The 18,438-nt window shown below is 40.6% G+C and overlaps 2 protein-coding genes across 2 annotated transcripts in view; both read right to left on the bottom strand.

Annotated features, from left to right (window-relative positions):
- Window positions 1-43: 43 nt before the first annotated feature.
- On the bottom strand, window positions 44-13,096 carry LOC149613995 (centrosomal protein of 290 kDa-like). Its single transcript, XM_089858069.1, has 7 exons — window positions 12,971-13,096; window positions 12,688-12,816; window positions 11,548-11,682; window positions 1,213-1,341; window positions 1,014-1,127; window positions 304-387; window positions 44-238 (listed from the first exon to the last, which is right to left on the bottom strand). Exons 1-7 carry the CDS (start codon window positions 13,079-13,081, stop codon window positions 44-46), a joined length of 897 nt encoding a protein of 298 aa, XP_089714195.1. The 5' UTR covers window positions 13,082-13,096.
- Window positions 13,097-13,386: 290 nt separating this feature from the next.
- Window positions 13,387-18,438, bottom strand: part of LOC149613994 (centrosomal protein of 290 kDa-like) — a 31,914-nt gene continuing 26,862 nt past the window's right edge. Inside the window, exons 17-19 of the mRNA XM_089858068.1 lie at window positions 15,668-16,102; window positions 13,623-13,777; window positions 13,387-13,552 (exon numbers count right to left, since the gene is read on the bottom strand). Of these exons, the coding sequence (XP_089714194.1) occupies window positions 13,387-13,552; window positions 13,623-13,777; window positions 15,668-16,102 (756 nt within the window). The remainder of the gene's footprint in view (window positions 13,553-13,622; window positions 13,778-15,667; window positions 16,103-18,438) is intronic.

The raw sequence follows: 18,438 nt of genomic DNA, 5'->3' as shown, positions 1-18,438 counted from the left end.
TCATCCAATCAAGACTGGACTAGCAATAATTACATGAATGAAACTATTTTACTTTTATATTTGGCTGTTCTCCATTTGAGAGCTGTTCAATTATGGCTTCTTTGTTCTTCAAATCTGATTGCAGAACATTGATTAAGCCTTCCAAGGTAGATATCTGCACCTTGTAACGCGGAACATCAATTTTCACTTGCTCCAATTCAACCTTCAGCTCAAAATTTTCCTCCGACAGTTTCAAAACCTGATGACAAAATCGAAATCAAAAATGCTTCAGTTCTGAAATTAACAGTTAAGCAAAACGTTTACATGTTTTTGAAGATTATTAATTTTAACAGAGGAGCTGACTGAAGGGTCATCGTTGAAAATATCTCTAGTGGCTCGAGCCATAGTCTAAAAATAATGGTTATATTTTAACATGCATAATAGTTAAAACATAGGAAAAAATATATAGCTCCCTATAAGTATGAAACGTAGTACATTTTCATACTACAGCATTTGCTCCCAAATTTGGCGCGCTTACGCTTTTACCCCCCCCCCCCGTGGGAGAAGTTTCGGTACTACGAGTAAAAGGGGGGCCAAATCACCGCCGCCACCTAAGGTGTCCGCGAAAGGCACGATGGGCCGGTGAAATATGGCCGCGCCCGTAGAGACACAAGATGCTCCATACCTCGTACTAGTGTAGGCGCTAGCCTCGTTCGTCAAAATCTCGCGCCATCTATTAATTTATTATGATAATTTTGACATGTACTTTATCAGTTATAATTATCATAATAATAACGTCTAGACCTTTAACTATTTAATTACAATGAAAAATTTGAAATTTTCTAAGCAAATATTTCATCTTTTTAACGCCAAAAACTCTTAATAGGTGGCATTAGAAACTTTTTATAATTTTCAATGGAAGAAAATGCTGTTAACATGGCTTAAATGGAGAGTTTCATACTTATAGGGAGCTATATATTATTTTCTTATGGTTAAAAGCATTAGCAGGCTGTGGTTTAGTTCATCGTTTATACCTCTCTGGATACTGTATATTTTGCCAATTGCTTTTCTAGTTGATAAATTTTATCCACAAAAATTTGGTTTTTTGTTTTCAATTCTTCCAATTCATCCGGTTTTCTTCCGGTGGTCTTATTAAAATAGTTAACTCATATTTGAAGTTGCAAAGATAATTCTTGCTAATTTCTAAATTTAGCTTCATAACTTTTGTTTTACCTCTTGTTCAAGTTGCTGTAATTTTTTCTTTAGTTCTTCAACTTGTGCCAATTCTGGTGGATGTGCTTTAACCAACAATGCTTTTACTCTGTTCTCCAGAAGGGTTTTTTCCTTGTTCAATTTTATCAACTATAAAACATAAACATATAATCGTTTATGCGCATGCCACAATTATAGATAGTTTTTACTAATGACGCTAGAGCACTGTCAACCAATTTAGTCCAATCCCTATTCAAACTAAACTGCTAACCTATTGATACCTAAATGGGTTGGTAACACTGAAGACCGGCAAAACGACTATTCTTAGCTTAAAGGAAAGCTTGGGTTCAGTACGTGCATGAATCCCCTACATGGTGATTTTCCTTACCAACTCCAGTTTTGGTTTGGGGACGGCAGTAGGCATTTATGGGCGGGATTTGAAAGTGAACTAATAAATCCCGCCCACTAGGCTTAGTCAAGCCAAAACTGGAGTTAGTGAGGAAAGTCACCTTGTAGGGGATCCAGTGGATCCGCGCTTTGCTATAACAAGAATGACAACTTTGTAAGAGCTTATCGCAAATGAAAACTAGACCGCCACACCACCCTGGTGTGGGTGGTAGCATATTTTAGGTACCGAGGAGGTGAAAATTATTCTGAGGTAATGAGGCGTTTAAAAAGTATAAGTTTAATATATACACGTTTGAACACAAGTTATTTTACACATTAGAGAAGGAATATGTATCTATACCGTGCATTTAGTTTCGATCCAGATTAATACGCCCTCTAGTGCACATTTTTCGACTAAAAAAATAAGACCCATATAATAGAATACGGTACTCTTCTTCAATAACACGTGAAACTTTAACACAACAAAAGCCGCTACCATAGCAATCAAATAGATTTTTGGGATATGGTATTCACTCAACCATTTAAAGCAAGTCTCAGATGTGGATTAATTTAAATCAATACCACTAGATGCTCCCATAGTCGAGGGGTGGAGTTGACAGGCCCACCAACCTTAGTTAAGGCTAGCTTTAGCTCCGCCCTCGTGGACCAATTTAAATATTAATCAAAACGCGTCTTGGATTTAACCAAGACCTAAAAAGTATCGATAAGAACAAGGTTAATCACTTGACTGAATGCGCAGATATTGAAACTTTTTTTTAATAAAACTTACATGTTTAAGAAAGTAATGTTCCATCACCCTATTCCATTGAATAAACTTACTTTACTGGTAGTAAATTTTTTCCCTCTCAATAATTTGAAAAATTTACTTATCTCGGGTTTTCGAGCACAATTCCATTCCCCGAAAACATTTTATAACTACATTTATTATCACTTTTAAGAGAGTACGTGTATGACATTGTGTCGTTAATAAGTTGCTAACATATCCTCCCGTTCATGCCCTGTACGCTCCATAGTGAAACCTTTTGTTAATTTTAGTGCAAATTTCAACAATGGCAGCACATTCAATAGGGACGTTATGATTTTTACTCTTGGTTAAACTGAATTGTGTAATAGATCACTTCGACATATCTTAGAGGGAAAGACACGGGGGTAAAACTTTGCCTTCCATCTCGCTCGATGGAAAGATCATAAATGGAGCAGAGACGGCGAGGGGTCAACCCCCTGTATGTCCCGATACTGAGGATTGACATCTCTTTTTTACGTAGAAAGGGTCTATAGCAGTTGTACGACAGTCAATGGTGATAATAATAATAATTAAGGCTTTATTTACTGGAACAATCACTAAGAAACATTCTATTTACACGGTTCTATGCCATGGCGTTTCTATGGTACGCAAGCAGTAGGGGCGTGCATGATATTCGTAATTTTTTGATTTTCTTTGTTGTAATTATTAACTTAAGCGCGGTCGTAGCCTGAAAATTCTGACTTGGTTATTTTGCAAAATAGCCTGCGTTCACCGAGTCGCGTGATCTACGACGCTGTGGCTCGACTCTGCTACTTACTCTGTATATCTTCAGGAACAAGGATAATGTATTAACGGTTTTTAAAGGAATATGGGATTTTAAACTTGTCGCTGCGAAACTTCCTATAGTAAATGTAGTATTTCTAGTATCCCCAGAGACTCCTGGTAGCATTTGGTAGAAAGGTTTTCAAGGCGAGGAATGCTCACAAAAACAATTACTATTTGCTGACGAATACCTTAAAAAGTAATTCACACAGAATTCTCGAGCAGCTTAACGCGTAATTGAATGGGCTATTGCCTTGGTGACGAGGCCAGCGAGAGACAAGGCATGAGAATAGCACAAGGCGACAAGGGGTACTTCTATCAAGGGGGGTATACAACTATACATCCTCCTTCTTCGTATCTGGCGCAGCAGAGGCTTAAGCAGACTACCCTAAATGGTTTTGTCATTGTTACGTGTACTCGTGTAGGTATTTTCCACACGAAAACTCTTAAAAGTGATAATAAATGTAGTTATAAAATGTTTTCGGGGAATGGAATTGTGCTCGAAAACCCGAGATAAGTAAATTTTTCAAATTATTGAGAGGGAAAAAATTTACTACCAGTAAAGTAAGTTTATTCAATGGAATAGGGTGATGGAACATTACTTTCTTAAACATGTAAGTTTTATTAAAAAAAAGTTTCAATATCTGCGCATTCAGTCAAGTGATTAACCTTGTTCTTATCGATACTTTTTAGGTCTTGGTTAAATCCAAGACGCGTTTTGATTAATATCTGTTACTTCAGTCTTAATATTAATTAAAATTGTTTAGAAACCTTAGGAGAGAAAACGTTTTAGCGCGTTGTACTTTCATTAGTTAAAGCTTTTGAACTGACCAAGCATCTATTACATAACTTCAATCCTCACTGCTAATCTAGCTTAATTAGCTGTAATCCGTTAATCTAGCTCAATTACCTGTAATCGTTAATCTAGCTTAATTACCTGTAATCGTCAATCTAGCTTAATTACCTGTAATCGTCAATCTAGCTTAATTACCTGTAATCGTCAATCTAGCTTAATTACCTGTAATCGTTAATCTTGCTTAATTATCTGTAATCGTCAATCTAGCTTAATTACCTGTAATCGTTAATCTTGCTTAATTACCTGTAATCGTCAATCTAGCTTAATTACCTGTAATCGTTAATCTTGCTTAATTACCTGTAATCGTCAATCTAGCTTAATTACCTGTAATCGTTAATCTTGCTTAATTACCTGTAATCGTCAATCTAGCTTAATTACCTGTAATCGTTAATCTTGCTTAATTACCTGTAATCGTCAATCTAGCTTAATTACCTGTAATCGTTAATCTAGCTTAATTACCTGTAATCGTTAATCTAGCTTAATTACTTGTAATCGTTAATCTAGCTTAATTACCTGTAATCGTTAATCTAGCTTAATTACTTGTAATCGTTAATGTAGCTTAATTACCTGTAAAGGCTCGTTTACATGTGCGCGAGAAATGGAAAAAGTCGAAGCGTGAAGCTGAGAGATGAGGCGTATTGGGGTTTGAGTTCCCTAGGCGTACCGTTTACAAACAAGCGAGAACTTTTCAAGTCGCGCTTGTTGCTCATAGATGAAGCGGGCGTTCCGAATAAGCTCCGATCTGCCGTGGTAGATTTTTCAGCTCATGTTTACTTGTCGCAAAGAGTCACGTGATTTTCCAAGCCAATAATATCCAAGGACCGAAAATCGTTTCATATTTTTTCGTTTTTTTATCTCGCGAAATAGGCCTAGGTAGGCACCACCATTGACAATGTCTTTAAAAGAACAAGATAAAATTTTTGAAATACGTGTCATCACATTGCCTCAGCATTTCAAGCTCGACAATTAAATCAAAATTATTCTCAAGCTCAAGTTAAGAAAATATACGCACCTTGACAAATTATATCAAGTAACGTTCCAAAAGGCGAAAATAGCCTTCATTGTTTCTATTTCTCCATATAGGATGTACCAACCAACGACGTTCCGTTCTAAGTTTCTGTTGTTTTTTGTTATAAATGTCGAATGTTTTTCAAAAGCAATAGTTTCTTTTTTAGCAGAAGTAAACTAACGACAGTCGACGCCATTTTAGTTGTTTACTTCCGACTGAAAGACAACTCTGAAATCTAGGCTCATGCTACCGCCCGGCTCCTATGTAAACGAAGGAGCGGGAGGAGCAGCGGGTACAAACGCTTTTGGCAGACGCGATTTCTTTAGGCGCGAAAAAAAGATTCGACTTTCAACTTCTACTCTCCGCTTTAAGCTTAATTCTCGCTCACATGTAAACGAGCCTTAATAGTTAATCTAGTTTAGTTACGAAAAATCATTCAGTTTTGTTTTTGCAACGAAAGAGAATAAAATCAGATAAAAGTCCTTGGTAAAACAGCGTAAGTGCAAGAGTGGCTTTCTTCTCGGCTTTATCGCCGGTAAAACGACGTAAGTCCAACAGAACATATAGGCTGCAACAACGTAAGTCAAAGCATGATTAAAAAACATGAAATTTAGCACTTAAACTTAATTTTTCTCAAAAAGCTTAAAAATGGTCCTAGAAAAAGGTTTATATTTTGATATAAAACCGTTCCCAAATGTAACAAAGGAATATTTCATTTCAAAAGGGTGGCCACAAAATTTGAGAAAAACTCCATGTTATTTCTATGAGAAAATTTAACTTTTTCACCAAAAACACTGACTAATTTTATGCAAATGAAAACCACCCTTAGCAACTTTATTTTTTATAAAATAAACTAATGGGTGGATCTTTTTGAAATTTTAACCACATATTGAGGGCCCGAATTGTAGTTCTGTGGAAGTTTTTCGAAACAATTAATACAATACAAAAAGACTACATCCAAACAAAAACCCTCCTTATACATTAAGAGCAGTATGAAGTCTTATCCAAGAGAGCTACCGCTCTCCTAGAATATAACCAGAGTTACGAGCTTCCAAAACTTAGTGTAATGTTAATCCTATGGAGGAGGCAAAGTACCTACAAGTACCTACAAGCACCCAAAAGTACCCACAAGCACCCACAAGTACCTACAAGCACCCACAAGCACCCACAAGTACCTACAAGTACCCACAAGTACCTACAAGTACCTATAAGTACCTACAAGCACCCACAAGAAACCACAAGTAACCACAAGTACCTACAAGTAACCACAAGTACCTACAAGTGCCCACACGTACCTACAAGTACCCACAAGTACCCACAAGCACCCACAAGTACCTACAAGTACCCACAAGTACCTACATGCACCCACAAGTACCTAAAAGCACCCACAAGTACCTACAAGCACCTACAAGCACCCACAAGTACCTACAAGCACCTACAAGCACCCACAAGTACCTACAAGCACCCACAAGTACCTACAAGCACCCACAAGTACCTACAAGCACCCACAAGTACCTACAAGTACCCACAAGCACCTACAAGCACCCACAAGTAACCGCAAGCACCCACAAGTAACCGCAAGTACCTACAAGTACCCACAAGTACCCACACGTACCTACAAGTACCCACAAGCACCCACAAGTACCTACAAGCACCCACAAGTACCTACAAGCACCCACAAGTACCTACAAGCACCCACAAGTACCTACAAGCACCCACAAGTACCCACAAGTACCTACAAGCACCCACAAGTACCTACAAGCACCCACAAGTACCTACAAGCACCCACAAGTACCTACAAGCACCCACAAGTACCTACATGCACCCACAAGTACCTACATGCACCCACAAGTACCTACATGCACCCACAAGTACCTACATGCACCCACAAGTACCTACATGCACCCACAAGTACCTACATGCACCCACAAGTACCTACATGCACCCACAAGTACCTACTAGCATCCACAAGTACCTACTAGCACCCACAAGTACCTACTAGCACCCACAAGTACCTACTAGCACCCACAAGTACCTACTAGCACCCACAAGGACCCACAAGTACCCACCAGTACCTTAAAGTACCCACAAGTACCTTAAAGTACCCACAAGTAACCACAAGTACCCACAAGTAACCACAAGTACCTACAAGTACCCACAAGTACCTACAAGCACCCACAAGTACCTAAAAGCACCCACAAGTACCTACAAGCACCCACAAGTACCTACAAGTACCCACAAGTACCTACAAGTACCCACAAGTACCTACAAGTACCTACAAGCACCCACAAGTACCTACAAGCCCCCACAAGTACCTACAAGCCCCCACAAGTACCTAAAAGCACCCACAAGTACCTACAAGCACCCACAAGTACCTACAAGCACCCACAAGTACCTACAAGCACCCACAAGTACCTACAAGCACCCACAAGTCCGTACAAGCACCCACAAGTCCGTACAAGCACCCACAAGTCCGTACAAGCACCCACAAGTCCGTACAAGCACCCACAAGTACCTACAAGCACCCACAAGTACCTACAAGCACCCACAAGTACCTACAAGCCCCCACAAGTACCTACAAGCCCCCACAAGTACCTAAAAGCACCCACAAGTACCTACAAGCACCCACAAGTACCTACAAGCACCCACAAGTACCTACAAGCACCCACAAGTACCTACAAGAACCCACAAGTACCTACAAGCCCCCACAAGTACCTACAAGTACCTACAAGCAACCACAAGTACCTACAAGCACCCACAAGCACCCACAAGCACCTACAAGCACCTGCAAGCCCCCACAAGTACCTACAAGCCCCCACAAGTACCTACAAGCACCCACAAGCACCCACAAGCACCTACAAGCACCTACAAGCACCCACAAGTACGTACAAGCACCCACAAGTACCTTTAAGCACCCACAAGTACCTACAAGCACCCACAAATACCTACAAGCACCCACAAGCACCCACAAGCACCTACAAGCACCCACAAGCACCTACAAGCACCCACAAGTACCTTCAAGCACCCACAAGTACCTACAAGCACCCACAAGTACCTACAAGCACCCACAAGTACCTACAAGGACCCACAAGTACCCACCAGTACCTTAAAGTACCCACCAGTACCTTAAAGTACCTACAAGTACCTACAAGTACCCACCAGTACCTTAAAGTACCTACAAGTACCTACAAGCACCCACAAGTACCTACAAGCACCCACAAGTACCTACAAGCACCCACAAGTACCTACAAGCACCCACAAGTACCTACAAGCACCCACAAGTACCTACAAGCACCCACAAGTACCTACAAGCACCCACAAGTACCTACAAGCACCCACAAGTACCTACAAGCACCCACAAGTACCTACATGCACCCACAAGTACCTACATGCACCCACAAGTACCTACATGCACCCACAAGTACCTACATGCACCCACAAGTACCTACATGCACCCACAAGTACCTACATGCACCCACAAGTACCTACTAGCACCCACAAGTACCTACTAGCATCCACAAGTACCTACTAGCACCCACAAGTACCTACTAGCACCCACAAGTACCTACTAGCACCCACAAGTACCTACTAGCACCCACAAGGACCCACAAGTACCCACCAGTACCTTAAAGTACCCACAAGTACCTTAAAGTACCCACAAGTAACCACAAGTAACCACAAGTACCCACAAGTAACCACAAGTACCTACAAGTACCCACAAGTACCTACAAGCACCCACAAGTACCTAAAAGCACCCACAAGTACCTACAAGCACCCACAAGTACCTACAAGTACCCACAAGTACCTACAAGTACCCACAAGTACCTACAAGTACCTACAAGCACCCACAAGTACCTACAAGCCCCCACAAGTACCTACAAGCCCCTACAAGTACCTAAAAGCACCCACAAGTACCTACAAGCACCCACAAGTACCTACAAGCACCCACAAGTACCTATAAGCACCCACAAGTACCTACAAGCACCCACAAGTACCTACAAGCACCCACAAGTCCGTACAAGCACCCACAAGTCCGTACAAGCACCCACAAGTACCTACAAGCACCCACAAGTACCTACAAGCACCCACAAGTACCTACAAGCACCCACAAGTACCTACAAGCACCCACAAGTACCTACAAGAACCCACAAGTACCTACAAGCCCCCACAAGTACCTACAAGTACCTACAAGCACCCACAAGTACCTACAAGCACCCACAAGCACCCACAAGCACCTACAAGCACCTGCAAGCCCCCACAAGTACCTACAAGCCCCCACAAGTACCTACAAGCACCCACAAGCACCCACAAGCACCTACAAGCACCTACAAGCACCCACAAGTACGTACAAGCACCCACAAGTACCTTTAAGCACCCACAAGTACCTACAAGCACCCACAAATACCTACAAGCACCCACAAGCACCCACAAGCACCTACAAGCACCCACAAGCACCTACAAGCACCCACAAGTACCTTCAAGCACCCACAAGTACCTACAAGCACCCACAAGTACCTACAAGCACCCACAAGTACCTACAAGGACCCACAAGTACCCACCAGTACCTTAAAGTACCCACCAGTACCTTAAAGTACCTACAAGTACCTACAAGTACCCACCAGTACCTTAAAGTACCTACAAGTACCTACAAGCACCCACAAGTACCTACAAGCACCCACAAGTACCTACAAGCACCCACAAGTACCTACAAGCACCCACAAGTACCTACAAGCACCCACAAGTACCTACAAGCACCCACAAGTACCTACAAGCACCCACAAGTACCTACAAGCACCCACAAGTACCTACAAGCACCCACAAGTACCTACAAGCACCCACAAGTACCTACAAGCACCCACAAGCACCTACAAGCACCCACAAGCACCCACAAGCACCTACAAGCACCCACAAGTACCTACAAGCACCCACAAGTACCTACAAGCACCCACAAGTACCTACAAGCACCCACTAGTACCTACAAGCACCCACTAGTACCCACAAGCACCTACAAGTACCTACAAGCACCTACAAGTACCCACAAGTACCTACAAGCACCCACAAGTACCTACAAGCACCCACAAGTACCTACAAGCACCCACAAGTACCTACAAGCACCCACAAGTACCTACAAGCACCCACAAGTACCTACAAGCACCCACAAGTACCTACAAGCACCCACAAGTACCTACAAGCACCCACAAGTACCTACAAGCACCCACAAGTACCTACAAGCACCCACAAGTACCTACAAGCACCCACAAGCACCCACAAGCACCTACAAGCACCCACAAGTACCTACAAGCACCCACAAGTACCTACAAGCACCCACAAGTACCTACAAGCACCCACTAGTACCTACAAGCACCCACTAGTACCCACAAGCACCTACAAGTACCTACAAGCACCTACAAGTACCCACAAGCACCCACAAGCACCAAACAGCACCCGGGCAAAGCACCTACAAGAGCTCAAACGCCATGTTTTTCTTGCTTAATTACCAGTCGTAGGTAATCTTGTTAACTTAATATATATGTGTGGGGTACTTTTCTAACTTAACTTGTTAGGTAACACAAGCTAAGGTTCTCTTGTTTTTTACCACTACGAAAATTGGACCAAATAGCCTTAACCGTGCTAACATCATAAACTGACTATTATCCATGCTAAAATATCGGAGATTGGAATGGTTTTGAAAATATGAAATTAAACATACTTAAACTTAAATCTAATTAATGAAAATTAGAAAGCGGAAAATCTAAATACCAGGCTTTCGTTTAAAACCGTTTTCAAGTCAAACAAACGAATAGTTATTGCATTACGGCTACCACAAAATGGTCTTCTGTAAAATATTTTCCCATGTTATTTCTATGGGAAAATTTCGAGGTTTTCGTCAAAATGTCTGATTATTTTTATGGAAATGAAAACCACCCTTAGCAACTTTATTTTTTATAAAATAAACTATTATATGTATCTCTTTGAAATTTCACCCACATATTCAGGGTCCGAATTGTAGTTCTGTGGAATTTTTTCAAAACAGTTAATACGATACAAAAAAAGTTATAACCAATCAAAAAACCATCCTTATACATTAAAGTCAGTATGAAGTCTTATCTAAGAGAGCTATCGCTCTCCTAGAATTGGTTCCTGCCTTTGACAAGTTAAATTTTGGTGTGTAGAAGATTAGTCGGATTTTAGGGACGAAAAAGTAGCTTTAACAAGACCAGAGCTCCACGTGGACAGCTTTAAGCACCCCCAAGACCAGAGCTCCACGTGGACAGCTTTAAGCACCCCCAAGACCAGAGCTCCACGTGGACAGCTTTAAGCACCCCATTCGCGCTTGTTTTCGAATTATTATTAGGCCTATTATCATTATTATTATTATAACTAAACCATATTGTATTGAACGTTATTAGAAATAATAGGTACATAGATTTTTAGCGACAAACTATTCAATGCAAACTTCTCTAACCGCTTGAAATCACCATTAATGAAACAGTTACAAAAGGTTAGTTTCTTTACCTGATCTCGCAGTGTTTTGTTCGACTTCTCAAGTGATTCCACTTCATGTTCTTTCTCTTTCAGCTTACTTTTTAAACGCTCAGTAGTTTGTTGCCACTTTTTGCTCTCTTCCCAACGAATAAGTTCTTCCCTTGACTACAAAAAGAAACAAAATAAAACAAGAATGATGAATTTGCTACACTGCTTATTTCGATTGATAATAGGACATCGTTGGCCACATTTCCTATTGGTTATCAATTGGCCACATTTCCTATTGCTTATCAATTGGCCACATTTCCTATAGCTTATCAATTGGCCACATTTCCTATTGGTTATCAATTGGCCATATTTCCTATTGGTTATCAATTGGCCACATTTCCTATAGCTTATCAATTGGCCACATTTCCTATAGCTTATCAATTGGCCACATTTCCTATAGCTTATCAATTGGCCACATTTCCTATTGCTTATCAATTGGCCACATTTCCTATAGCTTATCAATTGGCCACATTTCCTATAGCTTATCAATTGGCCACATTTCCTATTGGTTATCAATTGGCCACATTTCCTATAGCTTATCAATTGGCCACATTTCCTATAGCTAATCAATTGGCCACATTTCCTATAGCTAATCAATTGGCCACATTTCCTATTGGTTATCAATTAGCCTTACGCCTGATCAGCGCCACCTACCCACAGCGGCGACTTTGAGAACTACTGTAATCGGCAAGCCAATCAGATGTCGCTAAAATCTGGTGATGTCACTGACGGGCACTCTCGGAGTCTTACCAAAAATGACGTCACCAGATTTTAGGTAAATCTGGTAGGCTTGCCGATTACAGTAGTTCTCAAAGTCGCCGCTATGGGTAGGTGGTGCTGATCAGGAATAAGGCTAATTGGCCACATTTCCTATTGGATCTGAACTGGTTCAAATTATATTGGTTACCAATCGGGCATATCAGTTACCGATTGGCTGTAAAGCTAACGGCGATCTATTGCAATACCCATATAAGTGTTCCAAAAACCAATTGGTTTACAATTGGTAACCAATTGTAAAATTTCAAATAAAACTCCAATTGTTTTATTTTTGTGGGGTGGAACTAACCCACATCAAATCGTGTGCAAGTCTTATTCGCAAGTATTAACAAATATACTAATTACTTTTTGCGCTTTCTCATCCTCAACGTAAGGCTTTTCCGGTGGTTCATGACGACGTATTAATTCCTCTAAAAATCGAATCTGTTCCTTCAGCTCCGAAACTTCTTCAACACCATTCTCTTCAACCGGAGCCTGAAATGCATGTATTTCTTAAAGCTATGAACAACTCATGACCTCAGGAGTGAACCACGCATTTAACGTCAGTCATATTACACAATTTACCCCTATAATGGGCTGTTCACTCCTGATGCCAACTGATTTATAAGAACATGCAGTTTCAACGTACGTTTGAAGTAGGTGGTCGAGCTCTTTCCAGTCGCCTTTTCATATCTTCATTTTCTTTAAGGGTTTTCTCCAAAAAGTCGTCATTTTGATCTAAAAGAAACACAATTTGCATTTCTTTAATAGTCACTGACACATTTTAAAGCAATTGCTGGCTCCTGTAGCGCCCCTAACATCCCGGCTAATCTTTAATAAACCAAATTTATCCTGCCAAAAGCAGTAACCAATAGGGACTTGGCATTACTACGTCATGAAACGTCAGGCTACCTTCCACTCAGGGCCGTCGAGAGACTTTGCGGGACCCGGGAAAGGTTATGGGTCGGGCCCCTAGAAAAATTCACCAACTCATTGGGAGGCAAAATATCCTGGTTAAGGTTCTAAATCGGTAAATTTGTTACCCTGGTAAATTACCGTGGTAATTTACCAGGGTTTTTTAAGGTCTTTCAGTATGAGTTTCAGTTGAATAACTTGAGCAGGCTGATTGCCGATTTGTTCCTCGAAATTTCGATTCAGAACTTGAACCATCTGTTGGTGCCTCTTTACTTCTTCCACACCTTGCAGCCTTAAATACAGCTCTTGCTTAGTTCTAAAAAAATTAAAGCATAAAGAGTACATTTAAGAGTTCTGAAAGAATATTAAAATCAAGACATGTATACCTCTCCTGTTCTTCTTCAAGTTTTTCCGTCAAATTGTTAGCTTTGATTTTCCACTCAACTGTTTCTTGTTGAGCTACGTTTAATTGTTTCATGAGACCAGATAGTTTTGTCTGACTGATATCCATTGATTCCTCAAGCTCTGTTACTTTCGAAAGCTAAGGAAGATACACAAAACTTGTTAAAGTAAATAATTGGCAATGAGTTGCAACGAGGGTAATCTTTGAACAATGTATGATCGTGTTTTTTTTTAGATTAAAGCAAAGCGGGGGTTCAGTAGATCCCCTACAAGGTGGCATTCCTCCTGAACCCAGCGTTTGGCTTGGCGAAGGGTAGTGGCGAGATTTATAAGTGCACGTATAAATCCCGCCCACAAATGCCTCCTGCTTTTGCCAAGCCAAAACTTGAGCTCGAAAGGAAAGTCACCTTGTAGGGCATTCACTTGAGCCGCGCCTATGACCATTAAACACAGATGTACTGGAATTATAAGCTAAAACTCCGTTCTACCAAAGCAGGTGGAAAGAGGGGAGTTGATTCAGTTGAAGCTAGCGGCTTTGGCAAGGCATTTTGGGTGTTCTCGCTTATCTTTTTTATTTATCTGTTATATTTTCCTCCTAATATCCGGTTCACCGTATTTCAACCAATAGAGTCCTGTCAGAAGCCTTGGTTTTGAATTGATAATACGTCACGTTAGGGCAACATTCTTTTGCCACGGTTTGCAGCGCCATCTCTATTTTAAAATTTCTTAATATGATCCAAAATAGGTGTCGTGGCCATGGATTAACTAACGCTGGGGATTGTTCACTAACAGTGTTTCCCATGTATTAATATCGCCAGCTACATGTTCCGAATTATTCCTTGATTCCCCTCTTCATTCCCCCAATTTATTGGACCAAAAGGATGTTGATATACCGCCATCTCTAGGCAACATAAATTGGTTTTGCGGATTTTAAAGATGGCGGCGCCCAATTTAGGCAGGATTTTAAATTTGACGTCATAGGACACGTGATATTTGGTCCAATTTTCTTAAAACTTCCTGTTAGGGAAAGTAGCTGCTGCAAGGGGCGTTTGGAACATGTATACTTTATCTTTTAGGGTTAACGAACAATCCCTAGCGTTAGTTAATCCATGTCGTGGCGGCCATTAGAGTTACCGAACACACCCTCTGATTTTCAACAGAGCTTGGGCTAAGGCTTAGCTTCTTTATCCATTCTTCGCGTTTTTTTTCGGACAATACTTTAGTTTTACTACATTGATTACTAATCACACTTGGAATATCAAAAAAGCGAAGCTCAGGATATTTTTTACTGCTTCTGCGACAAGTACTTACACAGCACACTCTACCCATAATAACTCAAAAGCGGTAACAGTAATGGCCGCGGTTTGTTTTGGTCTAGGGTTTGTTTCTGAAACATTTGTATGGAAGATGACGCAACAATATGATTTGAAAACAAGATGAGAAAGTCCGCTGGTAAAATGACGTCAAATAGTTCTTATTGACAGCACTCTATAAGAGGGCAGAGAAAGATACGCTCGCACACCGGAAGCTTAAAGGTAAACTTTCAAAGCGAGAACACTCCAGTCAAGCCTTCTACTCCCCCTCTTTGGTTCTACTACTGGCATCGTCTGTCGTCGCTCCTAGCGGGAGAATCCCGAAACCTTTCGACTCATAAATCATGTAATGGTTATGGTTTGAGTGGAAACATTTTCAATATTGGTCACGGCATGGCGCTAGAGAGGCGTTACCCTAAAAGAACCACTCCATTCCAGTACATTTAATGGTTTAAGGCCGCTCTTGGCTTTAATTACCGAGAGCTAGTTCAAGAACTACAAGAGAATTGACTACACGCGGTTTTGCAGTCCATCATCCTATTTAGTCTGTACTAAGCCTTTGACATCGCCTCACAAGGCGTCGCTTTACGAGAATCTATGACCTACGTCACTTCATGACAAGCTCCAGTTTGTAACCAGTGACAAACTTATGCAACATATCTTATAAGTTTATGTTAGTTTCAAATAGTGTAAAAAAACCCATGAAAATTCCTCACTAGACTCGAGTTCAGTTCCTGCATCAGCAATTTTTTATCATCAGCATCCGAGGCACTTTTGGTTTTGGAAAGAACGTAATCTCTCTGCGCACTTTGAAGTTTACTCTGCAGTTGCAACAATTCTCGTTCATAATGCAGCTTTTGCGATACCGTATCATCTTTCAGTTTATTGAGAAGTTCTTGGTAACGCGTAATACTTTCCTCTCTTTGGTTCAAGCGAGCCTGCAAACAATCTATGGTAGTTTGGGCGACACTCAGATTCTGCTTCGCTTCAAAATAGTCCACCAGTTGAACTTCGGGGCTCTGCGGTGTTTGCAATGAAGGCGCCGTGTTCAGACTAGTTGGCATTCGGGCTATTAAGTCATTTAAGGCTTCTTCCCTCGATTTCAAAGCATCTTCAGCTTCTTTAAGACGTCTTTCTAGATTAGCTACAGTCTGCGCAAACAGACAAACAATTATAAATTGTTAATCAAAAAGAGAAATAAGCTTAAAGGAAAAGTTCAGGTAACATTCTATTGTACCTTAAAAGAACGGACTCTTCTAGATATAAAAGGAAAAATATATGAAAACAAGATATGCCCCAAGGCATATTAACGCTGTTTGCAGTGTGATATTGTCTTTAACAAAACCCCAAATTAGGGATACCAATAAGCAAGGCGTGGAAAAGTATAGGAAAAATATCGATAGCTTAACATCAATCGTAGTGGCTCAGACGTTGAGTCTCCGCATCCCACACCGTAGACCTCAGTTCGAAACCCGATACCTTCGAGAGACCGCATTTTCTCGTCGAAAATATGATCGAATTTAGTCTAAATGTCGCTAGTGCGGTGGATAATGAAATTCCGGCAAGATCTGCCGCGTAATTTAAATTTACGAAAATGAACGCGAACGCGAAACAACCAGCCAGCCTGCCTGCCTGCCTGCTTGCCTGCCTGCCTGCCTGCCTGCCTGCCAGCAAGCCAGCCTGCTTCCAGGGGTCGCCGTATAAAGCTGTTGCTATGGGCAAACAGCTTAAAAAAATATCTCTGGTTATTAAATAATAAGTATTTACATAAGTTTATAATTCCTCTAAGTACACAAATTCGGGTTACAACTGGGCATCTTCTGCAGGCTACTGTGACGTCAGAACTCGTATAGCGCTAATATCCGAAGAGAGAAAATTTTGAAATTTCTGTCGCGGTGCAGCCACCAAGCGGTCGAGACGAAAAAAAAAATCATCCAGTGGAATAAAGGAGAGTTTTACGTTTCGTATAGGCAGGCATTGGGGGGGGGGAACGAATTTTACTTTAAGGGATATTTCCATGTATATTCATAGCATTGTATGTCAATAAGGTTTATTCATTTGGATAGAACAACAAATAAGGATTTCAAAAATATACATATTAAAATATATTTTATAATTTTTTTCCTAATTAATCGCAAATGAAGTTCAAATTTAAGAGATCGTGGATCCCCAAGCGGCATATCGCCGAACTAGTGTTTTACGTCATTTTGACGTTCTTATTTTGCGCCAAGCCCCTACCTTCCTTCTCTTCTCTTCTTATCCTAGGGGTTTTCCTACTGCAGTAGCCTCCATATTTTAGACAATCATTTGAACATAATGGCTTCTCAGTCGGAGAACATAAAAAGAGCTAGATTAAAGACCCTTCCTATGGAGAGGCTGGCGCCATCTATACTTTAGTTTTACAAACATAACACTTTCTGAGCTAGTTTCCTAAGACTTCGTTTTTAAGTGTTTTTCTAAACGGATTAATCGCGATAATTGTATTAGTAGCCTTTCATTCGGTTAGCTATTTGTTAATATTGAGCCGCTAAATACGGGGTAAGCTAAAAATAAAACCCGAGCTTGACATTTTTTATTAATTTCTCCCAATGTAGCAGACGACAAGATTCCCTCTTAGTAGTTTAGTATCATACTATAAATAAAACCTACTGTTTCTAAGAGCACCAATGAAATTTATGTACCGCATCGACGTAGATACGGGTAAAATATGGCGGACGGTTTAAAGTTAGCCGTTACAGATTCAAATATTTAAACCCAATTATCTCTTTTTAAACGTTGTTTTTTTTTTAATTTTAGTTTTTCCTCATGTTTTAACGGGTAATTTTCAATATTAAACCGTTAATAATTTGCGCTTCTTGGCTAAACATGGAACTATCCCTTTAAGCAACCCCAAATCCCTCTCTCTCGTGAGATAGAGGCGGTTTCAGTCCTGAAACATTCTAAAAGGGATAAAAGAAACGCTAGGGTGGGCAGTACAATTTTGTATTGAAGTTGAGGTGATAAATGATACGGAGAGAGTATAGGGTTTCATTAAAGGGAGACAGACAAACACTATTGCCATAGAAGTGGAAGCGATATGAGTACTTAGAGGCATGATGAACTTATGGTATTTATTTAGTCTTAAAATCGAGGACTACTGTGGGGTCTGCTAAACCGAACCTCTTACCCCTACCAGAAGTCCATTAAATTAGCCTAGGCTAATTTAATGGACTTCTGCCACGGGATAATGTCTCAGCTTTGAAATCTAGCTTTTAGTACCTAAAAATAAAATAAACAAGCTGGCCATATATATACGCCCGTTAAGGGGCAAATTGAAAATGAAGCAAGCGCCATCTAGTGAACAGAAATACAAACTCAAAGGTGACATTTTTTCATTGGCTGAAAACATTCTGACACTAAAATTCTGCCTCTGCGCATTTCTAAGCGAACCAATAAGATCACCCCTCATTCGTGAAAGCCCGGTTTAGAAACTCGTATGGCCGTTGTA

The sequence above is a fragment of the Phalangium opilio genome, unplaced genomic scaffold (genome assembly GCF_054372755.1).
Source record: "Phalangium opilio isolate 3A_F unplaced genomic scaffold, DU_Popi_V2 ptg000230l_1, whole genome shotgun sequence".
NCBI lineage: Eukaryota > Metazoa > Arthropoda > Arachnida > Opiliones > Phalangiidae > Phalangium > Phalangium opilio.
This window is presented reverse-complemented; position numbering and strand designations above follow the sequence as displayed.

Excerpts from the sequence above, each read along its gene's own strand:
- LOC149613995 (XM_089858069.1), bottom strand. The coding sequence starts at position 13,081 with ATGCAAATTGTGTTTCTTTTAGATCAAAATGACGACTTTTTGGAGAAA. Across the intron at positions 11,683-12,687 it reads AGGATGAGAAAGCGCAAAAA|TCAAGGGAAGAACTTATTCG; the intron begins GTAATTAGTATA and ends TTCTTTTTGTAG. Across the intron at positions 1,342-11,547 it reads ACAAAACACTGCGAGATCAG|TTGATAAAATTGAACAAGGA; the intron begins GTAAAGAAACTA and ends TATGTTTTATAG.